The sequence below is a fragment of the Myotis myotis genome, unplaced genomic scaffold (genome assembly GCF_014108235.1).
Source record: "Myotis myotis isolate mMyoMyo1 unplaced genomic scaffold, mMyoMyo1.p scaffold_m19_p_17, whole genome shotgun sequence".
Classification (NCBI taxonomy): domain Eukaryota; kingdom Metazoa; phylum Chordata; class Mammalia; order Chiroptera; family Vespertilionidae; genus Myotis; species Myotis myotis.
The window spans coordinates 32,579,064-32,598,610 of record NW_023416321.1 but is presented as its reverse complement, the minus strand read 5'-3'; the positions used below and the strand labels follow the sequence as shown (position 1 = coordinate 32,598,610).

The 19,547-nt window shown below is 58.7% G+C and overlaps 1 protein-coding gene across 23 annotated transcripts in view; it reads left to right on the top strand.

Annotated features, from left to right (window-relative positions):
- The window catches only part of MYO18A (myosin XVIIIA), a 95,233-nt gene that overhangs the window by 32,914 nt on the left and 42,772 nt on the right, over nucleotides 1–19,547 (top strand). For 9 of the 23 annotated variants that reach the window (XR_004972892.1, XM_036340787.1, XM_036340786.1 and 6 more), the window contains exons 3-13: nucleotides 12,227–12,310; nucleotides 13,422–13,565; nucleotides 15,412–15,499; nucleotides 15,703–15,809; nucleotides 15,926–16,102; nucleotides 16,424–16,637; nucleotides 16,780–16,922; nucleotides 17,522–17,622; nucleotides 18,444–18,507; nucleotides 18,885–19,029; nucleotides 19,368–19,388. Coding sequence is in view for 22 of the 23 variants with exons in the window: in XM_036340787.1 (XP_036196680.1) it covers nucleotides 12,227–12,310; nucleotides 13,422–13,565; nucleotides 15,412–15,499; nucleotides 15,703–15,809; nucleotides 15,926–16,102; nucleotides 16,424–16,637; nucleotides 16,780–16,922; nucleotides 17,522–17,622; nucleotides 18,444–18,507; nucleotides 18,885–19,029; nucleotides 19,368–19,388 (1,288 nt within the window). In the remaining variant the exon portion in view is untranslated. Of the gene's footprint in view, nucleotides 1–10,100; nucleotides 10,374–12,226; nucleotides 12,311–13,421; nucleotides 13,566–15,411; nucleotides 15,500–15,702; nucleotides 15,810–15,925; nucleotides 16,103–16,423; nucleotides 16,638–16,779; nucleotides 16,923–17,521; nucleotides 17,623–18,443; nucleotides 18,508–18,884; nucleotides 19,030–19,367; nucleotides 19,389–19,547 lie in introns of those variants that run through there. The other 14 variants (XM_036340788.1, XM_036340776.1, XM_036340775.1 and 11 more) reach the window with 9 other exon arrangements.

The window sequence follows — 19,547 nt, the reverse complement described above, 5'->3', positions numbered from 1 at the left end:
GTCCCCAAGAGTGGACTCGGCACCGCCTCCTCCGTTTCTGTGGGTCGGACACTGTGAAGGGGCACAGAGGGCACCCCGGGGATGCCCTGGTGGTATGTTGGTCTCTTTTTTAGAGGAGGAGTCAGTTCCTTTAAAAAGCAAGTGAGGAGAGACATAACTGCCTGCGTTCCCCCCACGCCACCCCTCCCAGCCACCAAGGGTGAGGTTTTCAGTGGTGTCAGCAGTTGGCAGAGTGTGGGCTGGCCTGGTGTGGAGGTGCAGCAGGAGCCTGAGATGTGCCCCTGAGCATTTGTATCTCTCTGTGCCCAACGACTGCCCTGCCCCAGCCATAAATCTGGCATCAGGGTGGAGGTATGTGGGCTGGTGGGGGTGGGGCCTGAGGTGGGTGTTTCCTGGTCCCGCTGACTCCCCACCCCATCCCACCGGGGGCCACCAGCACCAGGTCGAGGCTTTGGGGCCGGGCAGATGGCAGAGTGCCCTGCACAGGGGCAGTGAGTGTCCCCAGGGAAGGGAGCCTCCAGCAGGGCCGGCCGTTAGGGGAGGAAACCCAGGCCCTCTACAGCTGTGGTGGCAGCAGGAAGCCATTCCAGGGCACCTGCTTCCTCCTGCCTGCGGGGCAGTAGCTGCAAGCGCTGGGCTGCTTTCTGTTCCGCCCCAGGTCGGGGAGGGCACTGCATGTCCCTGCCCAGCTCATCTTCCTCTTCCTCTGCCTCAGGCCACTCCCTGCAGAGCCCCTGCTCCCCTCAAGCAGCTCTGTGTGCAGTTTACTGGGGTCACAGGCGGAGGAGCCGGTTGTCTATGGAAACCCTGCTTTCACCCCAGCTGTGTTCTGGCAGGTGATGCCGTGAAGGACAACAGTGCAGGCGAACTGGGAGGTGGAGGCAGGGCTTGCTCCGTCCCTTACGGGGAGCCTGGGAAGTTCTGGCTGGGGGACACACCTGAGTTCTGATGTGGCACTTGCTGCTGCGAGGCTTGGGCCAGTCATTTCTGGGCCTCCTTTTGCTCGTTTGTAAAGCAGGAATCATACCCGTATCGACTTCAGAGGGACGCCGTGGGGATTACGTGAGATGATGCAAGTGAAGGGGTCAGCACAGTGCCTGGCACTTAGTACCTGCTCAATACTGTTACTTCCTTCCTCCCACCCCACCCCAACCTTTACGTAAGCTGGTGGTGCTGGGTGGGGCCTGTCAGGGAGAGGTTGGCCTGGGACCTACCTTCTGCACCTCAGAGTGGGATAGGAGAGAGGAGGGTGCTGTGTATGAATGTTGGCAGAGAGGGGAGGTGCCAAGTTCTCTTCTTCTGGGTTCTCTCTCTCTCTCTCTCTCTCTTTCTCGGCACCTGCTGCTCTTGGGAGCTGCTAGAGTGTGGGCATCCTGCATGGGCACTTAGGCCTCGATGCATTTGTCCACGTGGGGCATTCCATGCCTAAGGGGTATCTGGTGGGTACAATGACCCTCCTGGGAGTATTCGTGCCTCCAGTCCCTCCTGTGAAGGGCTCAGAGGACAGTACGTAAGTTAAGGGCAGATGGTCCTCGCTGGCCATGCAGAGGGTGAAGCCCAGCCTGGCCCAGCCCCCTGAGTGTTGGGAGCCTCTGGGGCTGCGCGGAGGTGGGCCCCTCAGCACCTTGCTTGGGTTTCCTCCTCTTTGAGAGCAAATGCTTCTAGCTATTATATAGCCTCAGCATTTTCTTTTTTATTGACTAGTCATCTTTACAGTAGAAATAAACAGTAAGTAATCAATACATAAAATAGCATCTCTATTGTATCTAATTCACACAGTTTACAAGATCATCATGGTCACTGTTCTATTTAGTTTCTAGTTTTTTCTGATGGATGTTATTTTAGGTGAAGTCTTCCATGTGGTTACATCGTCCACATATTTGTTAGTGCATTGTACCAAAGTACCATAGTTAAGTCACCCGTAATTCTAGGCATTCGGTTGCTTCCAATTGGGGGCTATTATATAGAGTGTATCTTTTAAAGTCTTCACATGGATTTGTAGATTTTTTTCTTTCTCATCCTTTCTTTTTCAAAATTAAAAAAATATTGAGAGAGAGGAAGGGAGAGAGAAACATGGATTTGTTGTTCCACTTATTTATGCATTCGTTGGTCGCTCCTTGTATGTGCCCTGACCAGAGATCAAACCCACAACCTTGGTGCATCAGGACTACACTCTAACCAACTGAGCTACCCGGCCAGGGCCTCTCTTCCTTTCCTTAAGCCAGTGGTTCTCAACCTTCCTAATGCCGCGACCCTTTAATACAGTTCCTCATGTTGTGGTGACCCCAACCATAAAATTACTTTCGTTGCTACTTCATAACTGTAATTTTGCTACTGTTATGAATCGTAATGTAAATATCTGATATGCAGGATGTATCTTCATTGTTACAAATTGAACATAATTAAAGCATAGTGATTAATCACAAAAACAACATGTAATTATATATGTGTTTTCCAATGGTCTTAGGCGACCCCTGTGAAAGGGTCGTTTGACCCCCAAAGGGGTCGCGACCCACAGGTTGAGAGCCGCTGCTGAGCCATCTTATTGCATACACATTCCTGAAGATGGGGTGGCCAGGCCAGGGGATGATGAATTTCATGTCTGTTGTTGCTCCCAAGGAGCTGTGCATGGCACTGAGTTTACTATCTCTTTATTGTTGCCCAGTTGTTTTTCCCACTTCCTGGGACTCGGGGTGGGAAGGTGTGATTCTCCATAATGCAAAGGAACTCCTTGCAGCACTGCTGTGCAACAAGCATTTATGAAGTGTCCGCAGCAGGATGGGTAAAAGAGAGGGCTGCCCATGAATAAGTCAGAGTCCAGGGAACATTGTAGACACACAAAGAGCTCCTGGTAAGTATTCAGTGAGGATTGGGTTCTCTTCCTTTCCTCCAAAGAGGAGGCCAGAAATGCCAGAGAGGAGGGAGATGGGATGTCCAGGCCTCAGCGAGGGTTGGGGTCCGGTGGGATCTCTCTTTGCAAGTCCAGAGACTCCGTGTGATTGCATTGGACAGCAGTAAACACCGCACCACCAATCCATGCTTTGGCTTGACCCAGCCCTCCTGAACCTTGCCGCGATGCAGAGTATTAGCCAGGGTTGGCCACTCTGACCCTGCCTCACACAGCAGAAAAGGTGACCTCTATGGGAGCAGCACAGGCTTTGCCATCAGAGCGGCTTGGGTTCAAATCCCAGCTCAACCACTTATCAGCCTTGTGACTTAATCTCTTTCTGAGTTTTTTTTTTCCCCCCTCATCAGGAAAGTGGGAGTAATAATAATCCCATGTCAGGAGACGGTTGTGAAATTTGGATTAGAAAATACACGTTGAATACATTGACAGGGCCCATCTCACAGCAGGCGTCCACATCAGTGATTCCTGTTGTTGTTGGAAACAGCCGAACTCTCCCGGGGGGGGGGGGACCAGGTCAGGGAGAGGGGCCTCGGCTCCCAAGCCCCCTTGCTCCACGGGGCCTTTAGTTCCCAGCTCTGGGGGTGACTGTCGCAGGGACATCGCCGCCATCTTTGGGGCTGAGTTCCTATATTAGATAAAAACAGGTTGGTGTCGATCCTAAGCAAATCAATCCAGCAATAAGGAAGAAGGAGAAATATCCAGGCCATTCTGCACAAAAGCCACAGAGAGAACTTCCTTGGGGGAGAACCCCACTTCTGTGTTCAGAGTGATGTTCTTAAGGAACATCTGGTGCAAAGGAGTGGCCCCTGGTGTGAATGGCCTGGCCCTGGTGTGAATGGCCTGGTGTGAATGGCCTGGGCCTGGTGTGAATGAATGGCCTGGTGTGAATGGCCTGGTGTGAATGAATGGCCTGGTGTGAATGGCCTGGTGTGAATGGCCTGGCGTTCTTACAGCCTGGGGTGGATGGGCTCCTTCTGCACGTAGAGGAAACCCAGAGTGGGAAGTCAAGGAACAGAGCAGTTCATTAAGCAAACTGGAAGTCTCCTGTGTATGAACCGCGCGGTAAAATAGAAAAGTCAACAAAGCAAATTAAAAACACCAATTCTTTCGTTTTTCACTGTCACTTCATGATAAGTCGTAATAAGAATGAACCGGTCCTTAAACACCTCTGAGCTGAATGGCTTCTCTGGATGAAGTCTCTCCCAGGACTGAGGCGGATTTTGCTCGTTGCTTTTCAAGAGGAGCAGCTGGGGTTTCTAACCTATGAGTGGGGAGGCTTTACGTTCTCCGGGCCTCTCGCCCCTCGCCCCTGGCGGGTAATGGTGTGTTGTAAGTCAAAGGCAAAGTTGCCAGAGTTCTGGATCCCCTCCCGGGTCACAGTCCTGCAGCTTTGGTTCACTGAATTAGGGCCTGAGTGCCTCTCCCCACCCACACTCCCAGGGCTCCAGACCTAGAACGGCCTTTAGCCATTGTCTAGACTAGCCCAGGCCCTGCTTCTACAGAGAGGCTCAGAGGTGGAGTGGCTTATTTAAGGGCACACAGCGTTCAAGGGCAGGAAGTTCTACGTCCTAGACCCCATGTTGCCTTCTCTTTCCTCTAATGTTTTATTCCTTACTCCTCTTCTGACCTTTTGAGCTTTGTAATCCTTCCCCCTCTGCTCCATCCCTTTCTCCCCCTGTTGCCCACAGTGTTCGCCCTGGCAGATCCTGGCCCTTAGGAAGACTCCGAGTCCCTGAGTCACCCCCATTTCTTCTCTGACCCGGGGTGCAGGCTACTTTCGGCGCCATGGCCTTTTCGTCAAGGTTTGCCTTCTGGGAGCAAAAGGAAAGTTGGATTTCAAAACCGTTTTGCTTTTCTTCTGTGCTTGGCATGGTGTGTGCCGGCAGGAGACTGGCTTGTGAGAGAGGGAGCTTTGGAAACTAGAGATGGACTGGGGCCTGTGTGCATATTTGGGGGTTGGGGAGAATGACCAGGGGGCCAGTGAACTCACTCCTGTCTGAATGGGCTCGGGCGCTGAGTCATGCTCCTCTCCTGAGCTCCACCTCTAGTAAGCTGAGCTCCTTTGTCCCACTGGTGCCCCTCCAAGTTAACCCTTCCACCCCCTTCCCAGCCCCCAAACCCTGCTGTTCCGACTCACCCCTGGGAATGTGGACTGCTGGGGAGGGGCCGCCGGGAATGGCTTTGGCCCTGAGGCCTCGGAACTGGGCCTCTCCGCGTCTGGGGGCTGTGGAAGGTAAGGAGAGAGCCTGGCTGCCCGGGCCCAGGGGGTGATTCAGGCTGCAGAGCTGGGCGTGCCTCCGTGCAGTGCACAGTCCCCAGCTGGGCAATGACCTACGACAGAGAGAGCCCTCTGGGCGGGGGAGGGGGCAGTGAGTCAGCCTCGGGCTAAATCCAGAGCTGAGCTCAGAGCTGGGCCTCGTGTCCCAAACATTTGGGGGGAGAGCCAGTGTTTCCCCAATGCCTCACCACTTGGGTAAGACGCTTGGGGTCCCAGGCTCGAGTGCCTGGAGGGAGAGGACAGATTCGGTGCCGGTGAAGGATGCGGAGTGGACTTGGAATCCGGGCCACCCCTGTGCCTGAACTAACAGCACTGCGTGCAGTAATGAGTGTGTCTGTGAGGTTTGTGAGCATCTGCCGTCCCTCTAACCTGTGTGCCCCGGGGCATGAGCTAGTGCACGGTGTGGGCTCTGGGGGAGGGGTGGGGGAGGGACGGGCATCGGCGGGGCAGCAGGCGCAGACCCACACTCTGCCCCTCCTCTCCATGCCCTCTCCACCAGCCCCTCCCTTCCCTTTCTCGGCTCCAATCCCAGTTTCTAAGTAGCAGAGTCCACGCGGATGAAAAATTGCGTTTTCCCTGCGTCTGTGGCAGCATGAACTACCTTTGAAGCCGGAGCCCATTGAAAGTGGTTCTGTGGGCAAGATGCCGCTTTCACACGGCCGTGGCCATCCTGCTGGTCAGCGCCCCGGGCCCTGCTCATTAGAGCTCAGAATCAGCCATGGCCCTGGCTCCCAATGAGGGTCCCCCAGGTGGATGCTGAACGTCACCCTGGAAGAGTTTCTGAGGATCCTTCCGTTGGGAATGAAAGACTCCTTCTTAGCACATTGTGCTGGGAAAGAAAGGCGTGCGGGGGGGCGGGGGGACGGGCGCGGGCAGGGTGATAACAGACCTTCTTTTTCTACTGTCCTGAGTGACTGAGGGAAGAAGAGAAACGAAATCCACTCGGACTGCCTGAGCTTGTGGAGGGAGAGATGCTAGTGGAGGGGAGGGGGCCCCCCCAGCCTGGAGGCCTGGCCCCCCTGGGTGTGTTCTGAGCCAGTCTCTGATCTGAAAGAACCTTCAGAGCGTCCATAGTGTCTGTCCTTTTTCCCCCGATTCATTATGGCATCCGAGTTGGCCCCTGACTCTGCTCCTCTCCTCTGACCAGGCCAGCTCGCTCCTGGGCCGAGCACAAACCCGGCCAGAGCCGCCGGAGCTCAGAGCTCAGAGCTCAGGCAGCGTGCCTTCCTCCACACCCGCCCCAGCCCCGGGGTTCCCTCCCTCCGCTGCATGGTTGGCAGTTTGTGGCAGGGTCTGAGGTTGGGAAGATAATCTGGCCTCCTGAATCCCTGCCTCTGCCCCACTTTCCGCCTCCAGCCAGAGCTCAGCCACCGGCTTGAGCAGGCACTCGGGCTCTGTGCTGAGGGCATCGTGTGGAGCCAGAGCCAGCCTGACGGAGCCACCATTCACCTCCACGGAGTTCTGTGGGCCCTGCAGCCCCACACTGGGGTCATCCGTCTCCTCAGCTGGCGGCTAGGTCAGACCACTCCTTGTCTGAGCTGGGATGACCTGTGCAGTTTAGCCTGAGTTGAATTAGCCAGATCTCTCTCTCCACCCTGTAACCAAGGCCAGGATGCTGCTTTCCTGGTGGACCTCTTTACACAGCCCCCGCGGGCCACGTGGCTGGTCAGTGAGGGCAAGGGTGCTTGGCCTCGGCTCCCACCGAGACTCTTCGTTCTTTTCTTTCTTTTTTTAAATATATTTTATTGATTTTTTACAGAGAGGAAGGAAGAGGGATAGAGAGAAACATCGATGAGAGAGAAACATCGATCAGCTGCCTCCTGCACAACCCCTACTAGGGATGTGCCCGCAACCAAGGTACATGCCCTTGACCAGAATCGAACCTGGGACCCTTCAATCCGCAGGCCGACGCTCTATCCACTGAGCCAAACCGGTTAGGGCAAGACTCTTCATTCTTGAAGTTGTCACCGGACAGTTTTGACCCCAGTGTATCTGTTGTGCAGGTCCGAGGCCCCAGTATTCCCGGACCCTCAGGAGCTCTGCCCTCAGGGAGAGAGGCCTGTGGGATGCACGCCTTCTGTGCTCTGAGTGCCCGGGTCCCCAGCCCTGCCCTGCCAGTGACTGCTTTGTCTGCTCCCTCAGGTGAAAGAGGAGGACAGAGCCCTGCCGAAGCCTGGCCCTCCTGCCAAGGAGGAAGGGGCTGTAAGTGCTTCTCCAGGACCCCTGTGTGTGGGTGTGCCCGGCCCCGCCTGGCCTGGGAGGCAGCGCCATGGAGTGGGCGGGCATGGGGTGCTCTTTCTGTGTGGGTGGCTGGGGGCATGCCAGGGAAGGGGTAGGAAGTGCAGCCTGTGTGAAGCTAACCTGGGGCGGGTGAAGGCGATGGGAATGCCCAGGCACTTTGGAGACCTCCCCCAAACGCCCCAGCCCTTTAGTTCCTACCTTTAGTTCTGCTTTCCTGAGCCTTTGGGGCTGGAGAGGCTTAGGTGGGCAAGCTCTTAGGTCGGGAGCACCGAACCCGCAGCTGTTGGGACTCTTCATCCCGCTCTGGGCGGCACCAGCCAGGGCAGGGAGGAATTCCAGCGCAGCTGCTGCTGTCTCGTCCCGAGACCCCGTCAGCTGCTTGGGGCGGGTGACCTGGAGGCCGGCTCCAGCTGCCCAGGGCCCCCAGCCACCCCCTACCCCAGTCATTCTGCCTTGGGATGGAGACCCTGAATAAAGCTGGACTCCTTTAAGGCAAGAGAAGGGAGACGGTTCCAGAAGAGCCAGGGCTAGAGATGTGCAGTTGGGAGGTGGGCGTGCCCAGAGCTCGGGAGCAGAGCTGGCTCACCAAACAGATCCGTACGCCATTACCCCAGACGGAGCCTGTCCCCGCTCCCCCCACTTCCTTGGGCGGAGATTTGATTAGTCAGGCATTGTGGCTTCTACCTAATCTGCAAACAATCCTGCCAGGCCAGCCTCTGATTTCCAAGGGATATGTTTGAGATATAGGCGGGAGGGGTCTTGGAGAATGCCAGGTTTTTTTGGGTGAAAATTACATGTAAAGTGTTTAGAAGACAGCCCAGCGTATAATCAGCACTGTATGGATGTTAGCAGTCACTGTCATCATCGTCATTGCCATTGTCCTCATCATCTGCAGTTCGAGGGGACGGGAGGAAAGCCAGAGGGGGAGGGGAGGGGGGTAGGACCCAGCAGCCAGGGCCAACAGCCAGCGCCGCAGTCTCTGGCATGCCAGGGAGGAAGAGCACCTTCAGGCCCTCCCCCCTCCACCCCTGCAGCAGGGCCACAGTCCCACTGAGGCTGGGCCCGGGCTACTTGGCTCAGCTCTTCTCAGGATGTGGGGCCACCTCTCCACATGGCAGCCAGAGGTCTGCCCACTCTGAAGGCATCTTCCTACCAAGCAGAGCTGGCAGGTGGCCCCCCATGGAGCCCACTGTTCAGATATACCCCAGAACCAAGGTCACTGTTTGGGGGAATAAGGGCACGAGCACGGCTTATTAGTGGCAGGGCCTATTAGTGGCAGGGCCTGACCAACAAGGAGCCCCAAGGCTGGCCTGGCTGCCCCAAGGCAATGTGGCTACCTCTGCAGGCAACTCTGCCCTGCTGTTCGCCAGCCTGGCCTTCCCAGTGGCAGTCCTATGGGTCCACAGACAGTCCCCCCCCCCCCCAGTGTTGGGGGGAGGGGAAGCACAGCAGGTGGAGTGTGCCAGCACACTCCATTTAGTTCCTGGGTGCCCAGAGGCTGTAGGACATGGTAGCTTGAGTGCTTAACCCTTTGTGGGCCACAGTTGCCTCCTCTTCTTCCCATTATTCCACACGTACCTTCTGGGAGCTAGGAGACGGACAGAGAGTAGGCTGAGGTGGAAGCTTCCTGGGCCAGCACTGGGTTTCTGCAGCCTTGAGAATGTGGGTGAGGAGTGGACAGGTGGGGAGTAGACAGTGTCTGCCGACCAGAGGAGCAGGGAGGGGGACGCTTGGCATATATTGGGGCCAGGAATTGCTCCCTGACTGTTGTTCTCATCAGGATGAGCAGACTCTGGGTCTGACTGCCCAGAAAACCAGGTGACCGAGGGACCACAAAGGCAGGAGGCCCCGGCGTGAGGCCTAGGAACGGGTTGCCTGCCCTCTCCATGCTCCATCTCTGCTGTGTTTGGGCTGTGAGGGACTGGGCTCATCTGGATTGGGGCTTGGTCGCTGCCCCGACGGATGGCAGTAACTCTGGGGCACCTCATGGGCCTCCAGGGATTCTGTGTTGGCGTCTCACAGCTCCATGCTAAGCCTGGCAGGTGACAGCAGTTCCTGCTTGTCTTTGTGGGAGAGAGACACCACACTCTCAGAGGCTGGCTGGAAAGCCTCTTGGAGCTATGCGTTGTTTGCTGCATGAATGGAAGGTCTGTTTCAGGGCTGGGCGCGAGGCCACACCTCTTACTTCCTCTGGGTGGGGTGGGCAGGGACACGGGCTGATGCTAATGTCTACCTGTATCTGTGTGACTGTAGCTAGAGGGCAGCTCCAAGGACGGCAGTGGCCCATCTAAGAGTCCGCAGCCTCCTACCAGCCCCGCACCTGCGGAGACTTCCCAGAGAGCCAAGAGCCCCGTGCCCACACCGGCCATGAACGGCCTGGGGGCCGCCTCAGCAGAGGGCCCAAGCGAGGAGGCCCCGGGCCTGTCTCGGAAGAAGGTGGCCAATGCAGTGAGGAAGGTGGTGAGCAAGGTGCTGCCTGGCGAGGAGCCGGGGAATGCCAGGGAACCTCCGAGCAGAGGGGTCAAGTCCCCTGAGCACCCAGCTCGAGGCAAGAGGGGAGAAAAGGCAGCCCCCGGCCCCAAGCCCCCTCCCCCTCCCCCTCCGCCGCCTGCTCCACCTAAGCCGGAAGCCAAGAAGGAGGCAGCCAAGGATGAGCTCTCCGTGGGCCTGCGGAGCCTGATGTCCCGGGGCAAGGGCAAGGACCACAAGCCCCGCAGCAGGCAGTCTCCTGGGAAGGGAGAGTCACCCCCCAGCCAGGAGCCAGGCTCCCCGGGGAAACCAGGCTCCCCGGAGGTGGTGGACCCCCCAGCCAAGCCCGGAACCCCAGAGAAGCAGTGTTCCCCAGCCGCGCCAGAAGAGCTGGCCGACTCGGGCTCCGCTGGCCCGAAGTCCAACCTCACTGGACCGCAGCAGTGCAAGTCACCAGCCCCTGACGGGCAGCAGGAGGTACCCGAGTGTGTCACTAACCTCCCCTGCCCCTCACCACCCTCCCTCGCTCGCTCGCTTGAGGGCCAGGCACCCTCACAACCGGCTTCCCCAAGGCCACCCCACAGGCCCCGCATGATGCAGAGGCTAGGCTGGCGCCTGTGCTGAAGGCGGGGCTGCATGGTTCTCCTGGATGGAATGCCGGAGAGGCCGCGGCCTGGGCTCTGTGATGGGCTGCTAACCAGCATGCGGCTGTTCGGTGGGAGTCAGGGCTGGTCCTCAGCGATGTGGGCTCAGCCTGTGGCTCCAGACGCTACGTCGAGATCAGGAGTCTTAGCAGATCCGTGTTAGGGTGGGAAGAACCGAAATCAGGAGGCCTGTGTGCGTTCACCTCCCAGCCACTCCCCCCAGTGGGATCTCAGCGAGGTCCCATCCCCGAGTCTTCATCTGTCCAGTGGGGAGGACGCAGGCCTTCAGTTCTTCTCTGCAGCCCTTGGGGCCAGAAGTATTTGGGAAATGAGTAATTTTTATATTTTAGAATGCCAGGCAGTGTACATAATGAGCAGCCACTCAACCAGACATTTGTATTTCCACCGCAAAACCTGTACATGTTCGCACCGCAGAGGGATAGAATATAAACAGTCAGGACCGGCCACCAAAATAGCTGAGAAGCATCTTTTGGTCTTGGAGGGCTTTTGGGATGTTGGAATTGCTTTGAAGGGCTCCTGTGAAGGTTAGAGGTGGTTCAGATAATGAATGCTCCCAGCCCAGTCCCTGGCATGGTGGGTGCTCCATACATAAACGGGAGTATTGATGGTAATGCTAATAACAGTAGTTATTAATGCCATCATCGCCATCACTGCCTTCAGGCCTGGCACCAGTCCCCGGTGGCAGCAGGATCGCGAGGAGCCCTATGCCTGGGTGGCTAGTGGGCACAGTGGGCCCCCTTTGGATCTGGGGTGCTGTCTGTCCACAAAGTGCCTTCTGGGAGGGACAGGATGCTGAGAGGCAGAGGGGATAGGCAAGGGCGGTTAGCCCAGCCCTTGCCCATGGAAGGTGATGCCTGCTTGGCTGGTCCTAGGCGTGGGGACAGTTCTCTTTAAGCTTTCCCATTGTGTGTAGACCCTTCTGAGGCCTCGTGTGAGGTGTGTGTGTTGCGGGGGGGGGGGGGGGGGAGTGCAGTTTCACCACTGCTTCTCCTTGCTCTTCCGTGCTTCCGTGCTCCTGGCTGGAAGGGGGAGGGGCAGGGCACAGCCTACAGGCCTGTCCTGTCTCCAGCCCCTGGGATTCCTAAGGCCCCAGAACCCGTCTTGCGCCTATCCCATTCTTCTTGGGTTTCGCAGAACCTAGAGAGGAGCAGGCTGCAGCTCTTCCCAGCCCTCGTGGCTCACTCTGCATCAGGAAACGGACCTCCTAGCACACAGGAGTTGGCAGGGGCATTTTGGCTTGATGGGCAGGGCATGAGGTGAACCATCCATCCCTGAGAAAACCTCCAAGAAGCGGACTCCTGGGCTGCTGCCCTCCCTCTGGCTCCCTGTCCTCCACCTCTCACGAGAGTGGAGTTGGGATCAGAGAAGAGCTCTGCTTGGCCTTCAGCCGCCTTGGCCGATGGCAGAGGCCAGAGGGTGTGTGGAAGAGCAGGGCCATCCTGGTGCTGAAGCGGTTAAGATGGTGAGAAGAAGCAGCCTCAGAACTCTCAGGCCCCCGTTCTTTCTTTCTTATCTGATCGTTTAAAACCTCAGATTGGCGCCTGGCTTGCCTTCCTGACCCTACTTCACTTACCCACTGGGTCCTGGTGGCCTCCTGGGCTAGCAGCTTGGCATGCGGTGTCCCCACCTCTCCGGGGCCAGGACTAATGGTGGTTTAACCTCCAGGCAGGAGCTGCCCCCGAGGTCGAGGTCCGGCTGAGCCCCGCGGAGGAGGCCCACCTGCGGCTAGAGAGGATCTTCACCGCGTCTGTAATGCCACCTCCCGTGTGCGGTTCCCCAGGCCCTGGCCTCCTCCTGCCTGAGGCTGGCGGCCAGTGTGTGTGTGTGTGTGTGTGGGTATGGGAGCACCTGCCTATGGAAGCGTGCTCCCTGGGTCCTGGGGGCCTCACAGTGGGCTTCCCACTTCAAGAAAGGAGAGAAGGCCTCTGTGGTGGGTCTGAGCCCAGTGACGCCTGCTCCTCCAGGGAGCCCAGTGCCTGTGGGAGGGACCCCTCTTGGCTGGGGATCCAACCTCCTTTTCTGGCCCTGTCCTCTTGCCATGAGGACATGTCTTGGTGCCAAGGTCTGGTGGGTGTCGAGAGGGGAGCTGACACTCCCCTTTTTTGATGCCCCAGCTCTCCAGACCCAGGGGGGCCTGTTAACTCCTTGTCCATTTCTAAGAGGCAAGGTCCAAGGCCTGGCTGACTCCCCTCCCTCTGCAGGAAGGCCTTTAGGTGACTAGCTAGAGGCCGAGAGGCCAAGGTGCCTTATACTCGGGCAGTTGGCATGTGGACCCGGATGGGGTGATGCCTCCCCGTGCCATGGGTAGTGTGCCCGCCTGGGAGTGGCGTGGTGGTTCCGTGGGGGTTTGAAGAAGGGTCCTAGACTTGGGGCTACTGGTGGTCTTGCTGTCTAAGAAGTGCAGTGATGACATTTCTGAAGGGCAGCCTTTGGGGGGCGGGGTGTGTATATGGAGGCCAGGGATAGCCCTGTCCTGGAGTCTGAGGGCTGCAGGGGAGCTAGGCTGGAAAATGCCCTATAGATAAGGCAAGGGGCTCCCAGGGGAACAAGGCCCTGGATATGGTGAGGGGGGCCTGGCCTGGCAGCACACAGAAGAGGAGCCTAATTCAGAATGGACTCGATGGCCAGCCTGGGAGAGACTGTGGCCAGGATGGCATAGCCCTGTCCTGCCCTGGGCTCAGTGCACCTGCCCGGGCCAGCAACCCCCTCCTGGTGCTAAGCAACTCCCACCCATACCCCACACCTTGGGCAGCCCGAGAGTGCCCGCCCACTTGGCCCAGGGCGCTTGCGGAAGGGGACGTGCGGATGGTCTGCTTGTCTTCACCCCTCTTCTTCTCTCTTCTTTGCTTGCTGCTGGTAGCTGGACCCTGAGGCCGCCTCTCCTGCCCACAGCCAGGTAGGGTGTTCCTGTCCCCCTCAGGAGCCCTCCACTTCCTCCGGTGACCACCTGCCACCCCCGGCCTGTACCTGGGCCGGCGTCTGTGCTCGGGCCTCATGCTGGAGTGTAAGGCCTCTTTCCCCTTCTGGTCCCCACCTGCTGTCCAGCGGGATCCTCCCGGGAGGCAGTGCTAAGAGTTGGAGATGGGGCAGCTCTGTGTCAGGCCCTTGGGGAGAGTCTAGACTCAGTGTCCCCACTTGAGTTTGGCTTCTGTGGTACATGGTGCTTAGCCACTGGAGACCCAGGGTTTTGGTTTCTGGGTGTTTCAGTTCTGCTCGCTCTGGGTAGCTCAATTCCTACCCGCCACCCCCACCCCCAATCCCCATCCAAAACCTGAAGATGCGGCTTTCTCTGTCTCCACCTGCTGGGCAATGTGGGAAACCCACCTTCGAATTAGCTCTGAGGGAGTTCGTTAAAGGCCATGGCCCTTTGATGTCACCTTATACATCAGCCTTCAAACACTTGACCTGCAGAACGTGCCCATTCAAGACAAAGGTTTCGCCTGTCTTACACGATTTTCAAAAGACAACACATACAAAATAATTTTGTTTTATAAAGTTACATTTCTTCAAATATAACAAACGAACCATTTTTTAATGTCTGCACTTAATTTAAGCTATAGACACCCCATAGTGATCCTCCTAATTGAAGGGTGAATTCACTGCCACGATTGCCAGAGGCCGGGGACCACTGGGGTAGCCCCGCCTCCTCACTCCGTAGCTGGGAAGGGCAGTCAGCAAGGGAGAGAGTTCCCTGAAGCCGGAATCCAACCTGGGAGCAGAACCCCGATCTCTCTTTCAGCTCTAGGAAACGTGACAGAGAAAATGCTCCCTCTTGTTATCCGTCTCGGCCCCTCACCAGGGCTCAGTGTCACAAAGCAGTGTGTGTGCCCAGGTCTCAGGTGGGTGGGGGACGCTAGCAGACGAGTTGTACCTCAGAGCTGAGGATCCTCAGAGCTCGGGGTGACCATCCCCCCAGCAGGGCCCCTGGATGACCTGTTGCCCCTTTGCCCACACACAACTAAAGGAGCCTAATGGGTCTGTCTCCTGTTTGCCAAGCTCCCCCTGGCACCATTCCTGCCCAACCCAAGTCGTCCCATGGAGTGCCAGGCTTGGCAGCCCCACACCCTGCAAATGCTTCTTTCTGATGGAGCCACTTGGGGCCTCAAGGGGCTCCCAGCCCCTCTATACCCATTCTGGTGTCCATCTGTGTGGCATTCCTTGTATGGCCTTAGCATGTCCACGTAGGTCTGTGTACCTCCCGCCTTCTGAGGAGGCAGGGAGTAGGAGCCGCGAGGCTGGCGTGGGCATCTGGGCATTGCCCCTGCCCCAGGGAGCATCCTCTGCAGGGCAGGCCAGGCCGAGGCTAGGACTCCGGCCCCACTTATCCTTGTGCACTGTGAGGTCCTCAGGAGACACTCCCGCCCCAGGCCTTGAGGAAATGCCCTTCCCCGGCTTGGTAAGGGAGGGCCCATCGGGATGCAGGAGAAGCTGGGCCTGAGAGGTCACAGCAGCTGTGGCCAGGGAGGGCTGTGGGCTTAGGACGCTAATCCCACCGGCTTCGCAGGGAGGTGGGGGAAAGGGCAGCTGAGGGTGGAACCTGCTGATTTGTTTTCCAGGAATCGCCCTCTCCTGGATACATGCTCCCTGTGCCACTGGCCCTCAGGACACTAGCTCTGTGTCCTTGTCCTCCAGGCTCCCCAGGACCACCACCCCCTCCTGGCTTCCCCACCTTTTCCCTCTGACACCACTGACGTGCCTGTTCTGTGTCTGCCAACCAGCTGTGCCCCCCGCCTCCTCGCCCAGTGACTCCTCTGGAAGCCCTTCCCCTCAGTACCTCCTCTCTCCCGTTGTCCTTGCCTCCGTTTTCCAGAACAGAGTCTGACTATGTATCCTTCCCCTCCCTCTGCCAGGTGAAGACAGAAGAGCAGATTGCAACGGAGGAGGCCTGGCACGAGACAGAGAAGGTGTGGCTGGTCCATAAGGATGGCTTCTCTCTGGGTGAGCCTGGGGGTGCCCAGGGGCAGGTGCCCCGGCCTCTTGGGTTTCAGGGCTGGGGTGCTTTCTGCATCTGGAAAGGGCTGGGTGGTGAGCAAGGAGAGTCCAGTGATATCGTGGGGAGGAGGAGGCAGGACCATAAAGGGCCCAAAGAGGGTAGCAAAGCCTTCCCAGGCCCGCGCCTGACTGTCTGCGCCACTCTGCAGCCAGTCAGCTCAAATCCCAGGAGCTCAGCTTGCCCGAGGGGAAGGTGCGCGTGAAGCTAGACCACGATGGAGCCATCCTGGATGTGGATGAGGACGACGTGGAGAAGGTTGGCAGGAGGCTGGTGGAGGGCACAGGGGGTGGGCTGAGCAGGGCAGGCCTGTCCGCTGGTAGGGCAGGCTGGTTCGGCTCCTTCAGTGCCCTCCCGCCTGTCCCTTCACGCAGGCCAACGCCCCCTCCTGCGACCGTCTAGAAGACCTGGCCTCTCTGGTGTACCTCAATGAGTCCAGCGTGGTGCACACTCTGCGCCAGCGCTACGGCGCTAGCCTGCTGCACACGTACGCCGGCCCCAGCCTGCTGGTCCTCAGCCCCCGGGGGGCCCCCGCTGTGTACTCCGAGAAGGTGTGATGCCCCCTGAACCACTGTGTTGCCTCATGGACCCACCCAGCCACTACTGACCCCACCTTTTCTGGCCTTGCCCCTGCCCCTTGGCATCCCACTGGGCCCTGTCCACTCTCTCAGTTGACCTTGGGAAGAGGTGTCATTTCAAGGGGTGAGGACAGAAAGCCCTTCCCCAGCCTCTAACAGAGGCCGGAACGTGGCGAGGATCCCTCTGCTGCCCTGGAGTGAAAGGCCCAGAGAGAGGTGGATCTTGGGGGCGAGGGGTGTCTGAGGGGACCAGCTAAGAGCCTATCCATCCTCCCCACCCCTCTCCTGCCCAAGGTGATGCACATGTTCAAGGGGTGTCGGCGGGAGGACATGGCACCCCACATCTATGCCGTGGCCCAGACGGCATACAGGGCAATGCTGATGAGCCGTCAGGACCAGTCCATCATCCTCCTGGGCAGCAGTGGCAGCGGCAAGACCACCAGCTGCCAGCACCTGGTGCAGTACCTGGCCACCATCGCAGGCACCAGCGGAAACAAGGTGTTTTCTGGTGAGGCAGGCGCAACTGAGGGACTGAGAATGGGCTTGGGAGAGAGGGTGGGGACGGAGGCCCCTGCTAGGTCCCAGCGTTTTTCTCCCTGGCCTCTCCGTGCCCCGGCTCTCCTGACGGCCCCTGGGCCTCTCTTCTCCAGTGGACAAGTGGCAGGCTCTGTACACCCTCCTGGAAGCCTTTGGGAACAGCCCCACCATCATGAACGGCAATGCCACCCGCTTCTCCCAGATCCTTTCCCTGGACTTTGACCAAGCTGGCCAGGTGGCCTCAGCCTCCATCCAGGTGAGGGGACACTCAGGGTGGTAGGCGATTGACTACCCGGTTTCATGCCCTAGGAATCAGGCTCTCCCCTGTGTCCCATTTTCCTGGGATTCGACCCCAACAAAACGGACCCTGGCCCTGGGGCTGGCCTGCTCTGCCCACGCCTCACCCATTCTGTTCCCCCCCCCTGTGCCTGCTGCCCTGGGTGGGGCCCAGCTCAGCTTCCTGCCCAAGCCCCGCCCCGTGCTCAGGGCCTTCTCTCAGGTGGTTTCACCCAGGGAAGACTGGCTTGTCAGTAAAGGTAGGCCCCTCCCTGCTAAATGAAATCTCTCACCACAACGCGTCCAGCTTCCCGCGGAGGCTGTGCCGAGGAAGTAGGCAGAGTGGCAGTGTCCTCCCGCGAGCTGGGCCTGTCTCCATCCCTTCCCCCCCGCCCACCCCGACACACACACCCTGGTTTCTGCCCGGGTTTGCCCCAGGGGTGCTCTGGCCTCTGGTCGAGCACCTGGAGATTAACCAGCGGCCGCTGGCTCCGTGGGCCCGGTCCTTCCTGCCGTGGGGTGGGAGAAGCTTTTCCCGACACCTCTCTCCTTGGCCCACACCCTTCGTGCTCCGCACAGACGATGCTTCTGGAGAAACTGCGTGTGGCTCGGCGCCCGGCCAGCGAGGCCACCTTCAATGTCTTCTACTACCTGCTGGCCTGCGGGGATGGCACCCTCAGGTGAGACGGGACAGAGGAGACGGGAGGGAGCTTTGGGCTCCAGCCCCCTGAGAGTTCCTAGACCTGGCCACTCGGTTGCATCCCGTCCCGTTGACGTATCGCCAGGCCCTGAGGACGACAAGATGAATGAGCCGAGGCCCTGCCCGGCAGGAGCTCCCTCTGCCTGGGCACAGGGGTCTGGTTAGGTGTGAGGGGCACAGCTAACCCTTCAGTGTTCCCGGTGCTTAGCTAGGATCTCTGCTAAGCCAGCCCTAGCGAGAAAGCTCCCTGAGGTACAGGCCGTCAGGAGCTGGCCTGCGGTCACACAGCTGGTAGGGGGCTGAGCCGGTCCACATGGGGGCCAAGAGCCTAACCCCTTCCCAGTGCCCTCCCTCTAAGCTGGCCCTCCTGCCCCACGTTGGCTCCTCTGCCAGGCGCTTCCCTGAAGGCCTTCGGACTTGCTGTCGGTGTTCACTGACGAGAGGATAAAGGATGAGGCTGAGCCGAAGCCCGTGGGCACTTCCTCTTTAGCTCTTCTTGTAACCGAGGGCACAATCCCTGTCCTGCTGGACTCGCCCTTCAGGCAGGTTTCCTGCCCCCTCCCAGGGGTCTGGCTTGACACTCTGCACCAGGGCATCTCTGGTGACCTGTGCTGGGGAGACTGGTACCCTGACCAGGCATCCAGCCGATGAAGAAAGGCGGTAGCAGCTGGCCTGGCTGCAGGGCGTGATGAGCCGACAGAACTGAGTCTGGAAGCTGAGTCTGTCTGTCTCCACACTGGTAGGGAGATGGCCTTGGCATAGGGACCAAGCACGGTGCTGATGCCTCATTTGTACCCCTAGGACAGAGCTCCACTTGAACCACTTGGCAGAGAACAATGTGTTCGGGATTGTGCCACTGGCCAAGGTGAGGGGGCCTGTGAGGACTGGGTTGACAGCCCTGCGTGTTGGGGGTAAAAGAGGCCTCAGATGCCTCGCCGGTGTGGCTCAGCTGAAAGGTTCCTGGTTCGGTGCCCGGTCAGGGCGAGTATGGGAAGGCAACCAATCGATGTTTCTCTCTCTCTCTTCCCTTCTCTAAAGTCAATAGCATGTCCTGGGGGGAGGATTAAAAACAAGAAGAAGCAGCCTCCAATGGATTGCAGTGCCCGTGGGAATAGCAGGAGCCTGGCTCCAGCTGGGTGACTCTCCCCTCGCCTTGCCCTCCCTGAGGGCATGGGGGTCTGCCGCGGGGGGAGGGGCAGCCTCTCTGAGATCCGGTGCCAGTGTGCCCCTCTGTCCCTGTAGCCCGAGGAGAAGCAGAAGGCAGCTCAGCAGTTCAGTAAGCTACAGGCGGCCATGAAGGTGCTGGGCATCTCCCCCGATGAGCAGAAAGCCTGCTGGCTCATCCTGGCTGCCATCTACCACCTGGGGGCTGCAGGAGCCACCAAAGGTAATCTGCCCTGGGCCCCCACAGTCTGGCTTGTCGCCCAGAGACCTATGGGGGACCCTCCCACTCCTAGTTTGTCCTTGCCCAGCACAGACTCATCTGTTATCAGACACCCCTCTTTCACTGCGCCTCTTCCCAGCCCCCCACATCAGAGCAGAAGGCTCCTGACACCTGGAGAAGCATCTCGGCCCATAGTGGCCGGAGGCCTGGATTTAGGTGGCCGTGAGCAGGAGCTCTGTGAAAACAGGGGGTTGGGGACTTGGAGGCCGAAGGGGAAGAGAAGGGCCCCGACTCAGAGCAGTCCCCTGGAATAACTCTCCTTCTTGTTCCCTTTCTGACAGAGGCCCCCGAGGAGCAAGAGGGTAACTGACCTTGGCCCCTCCCTGGGGTGTGGGGCCTGGCCCCTCTTGGTGCTTGCCCTGGGCTCTCTCTGGGGGCTGGGCTTGTTCTGTTGTAATGCGGGGACTGGCCTGGGAGAAACCTCTGGGTTGAGGTGGCGAGGGCAGCTGCTGGCGGTGGGC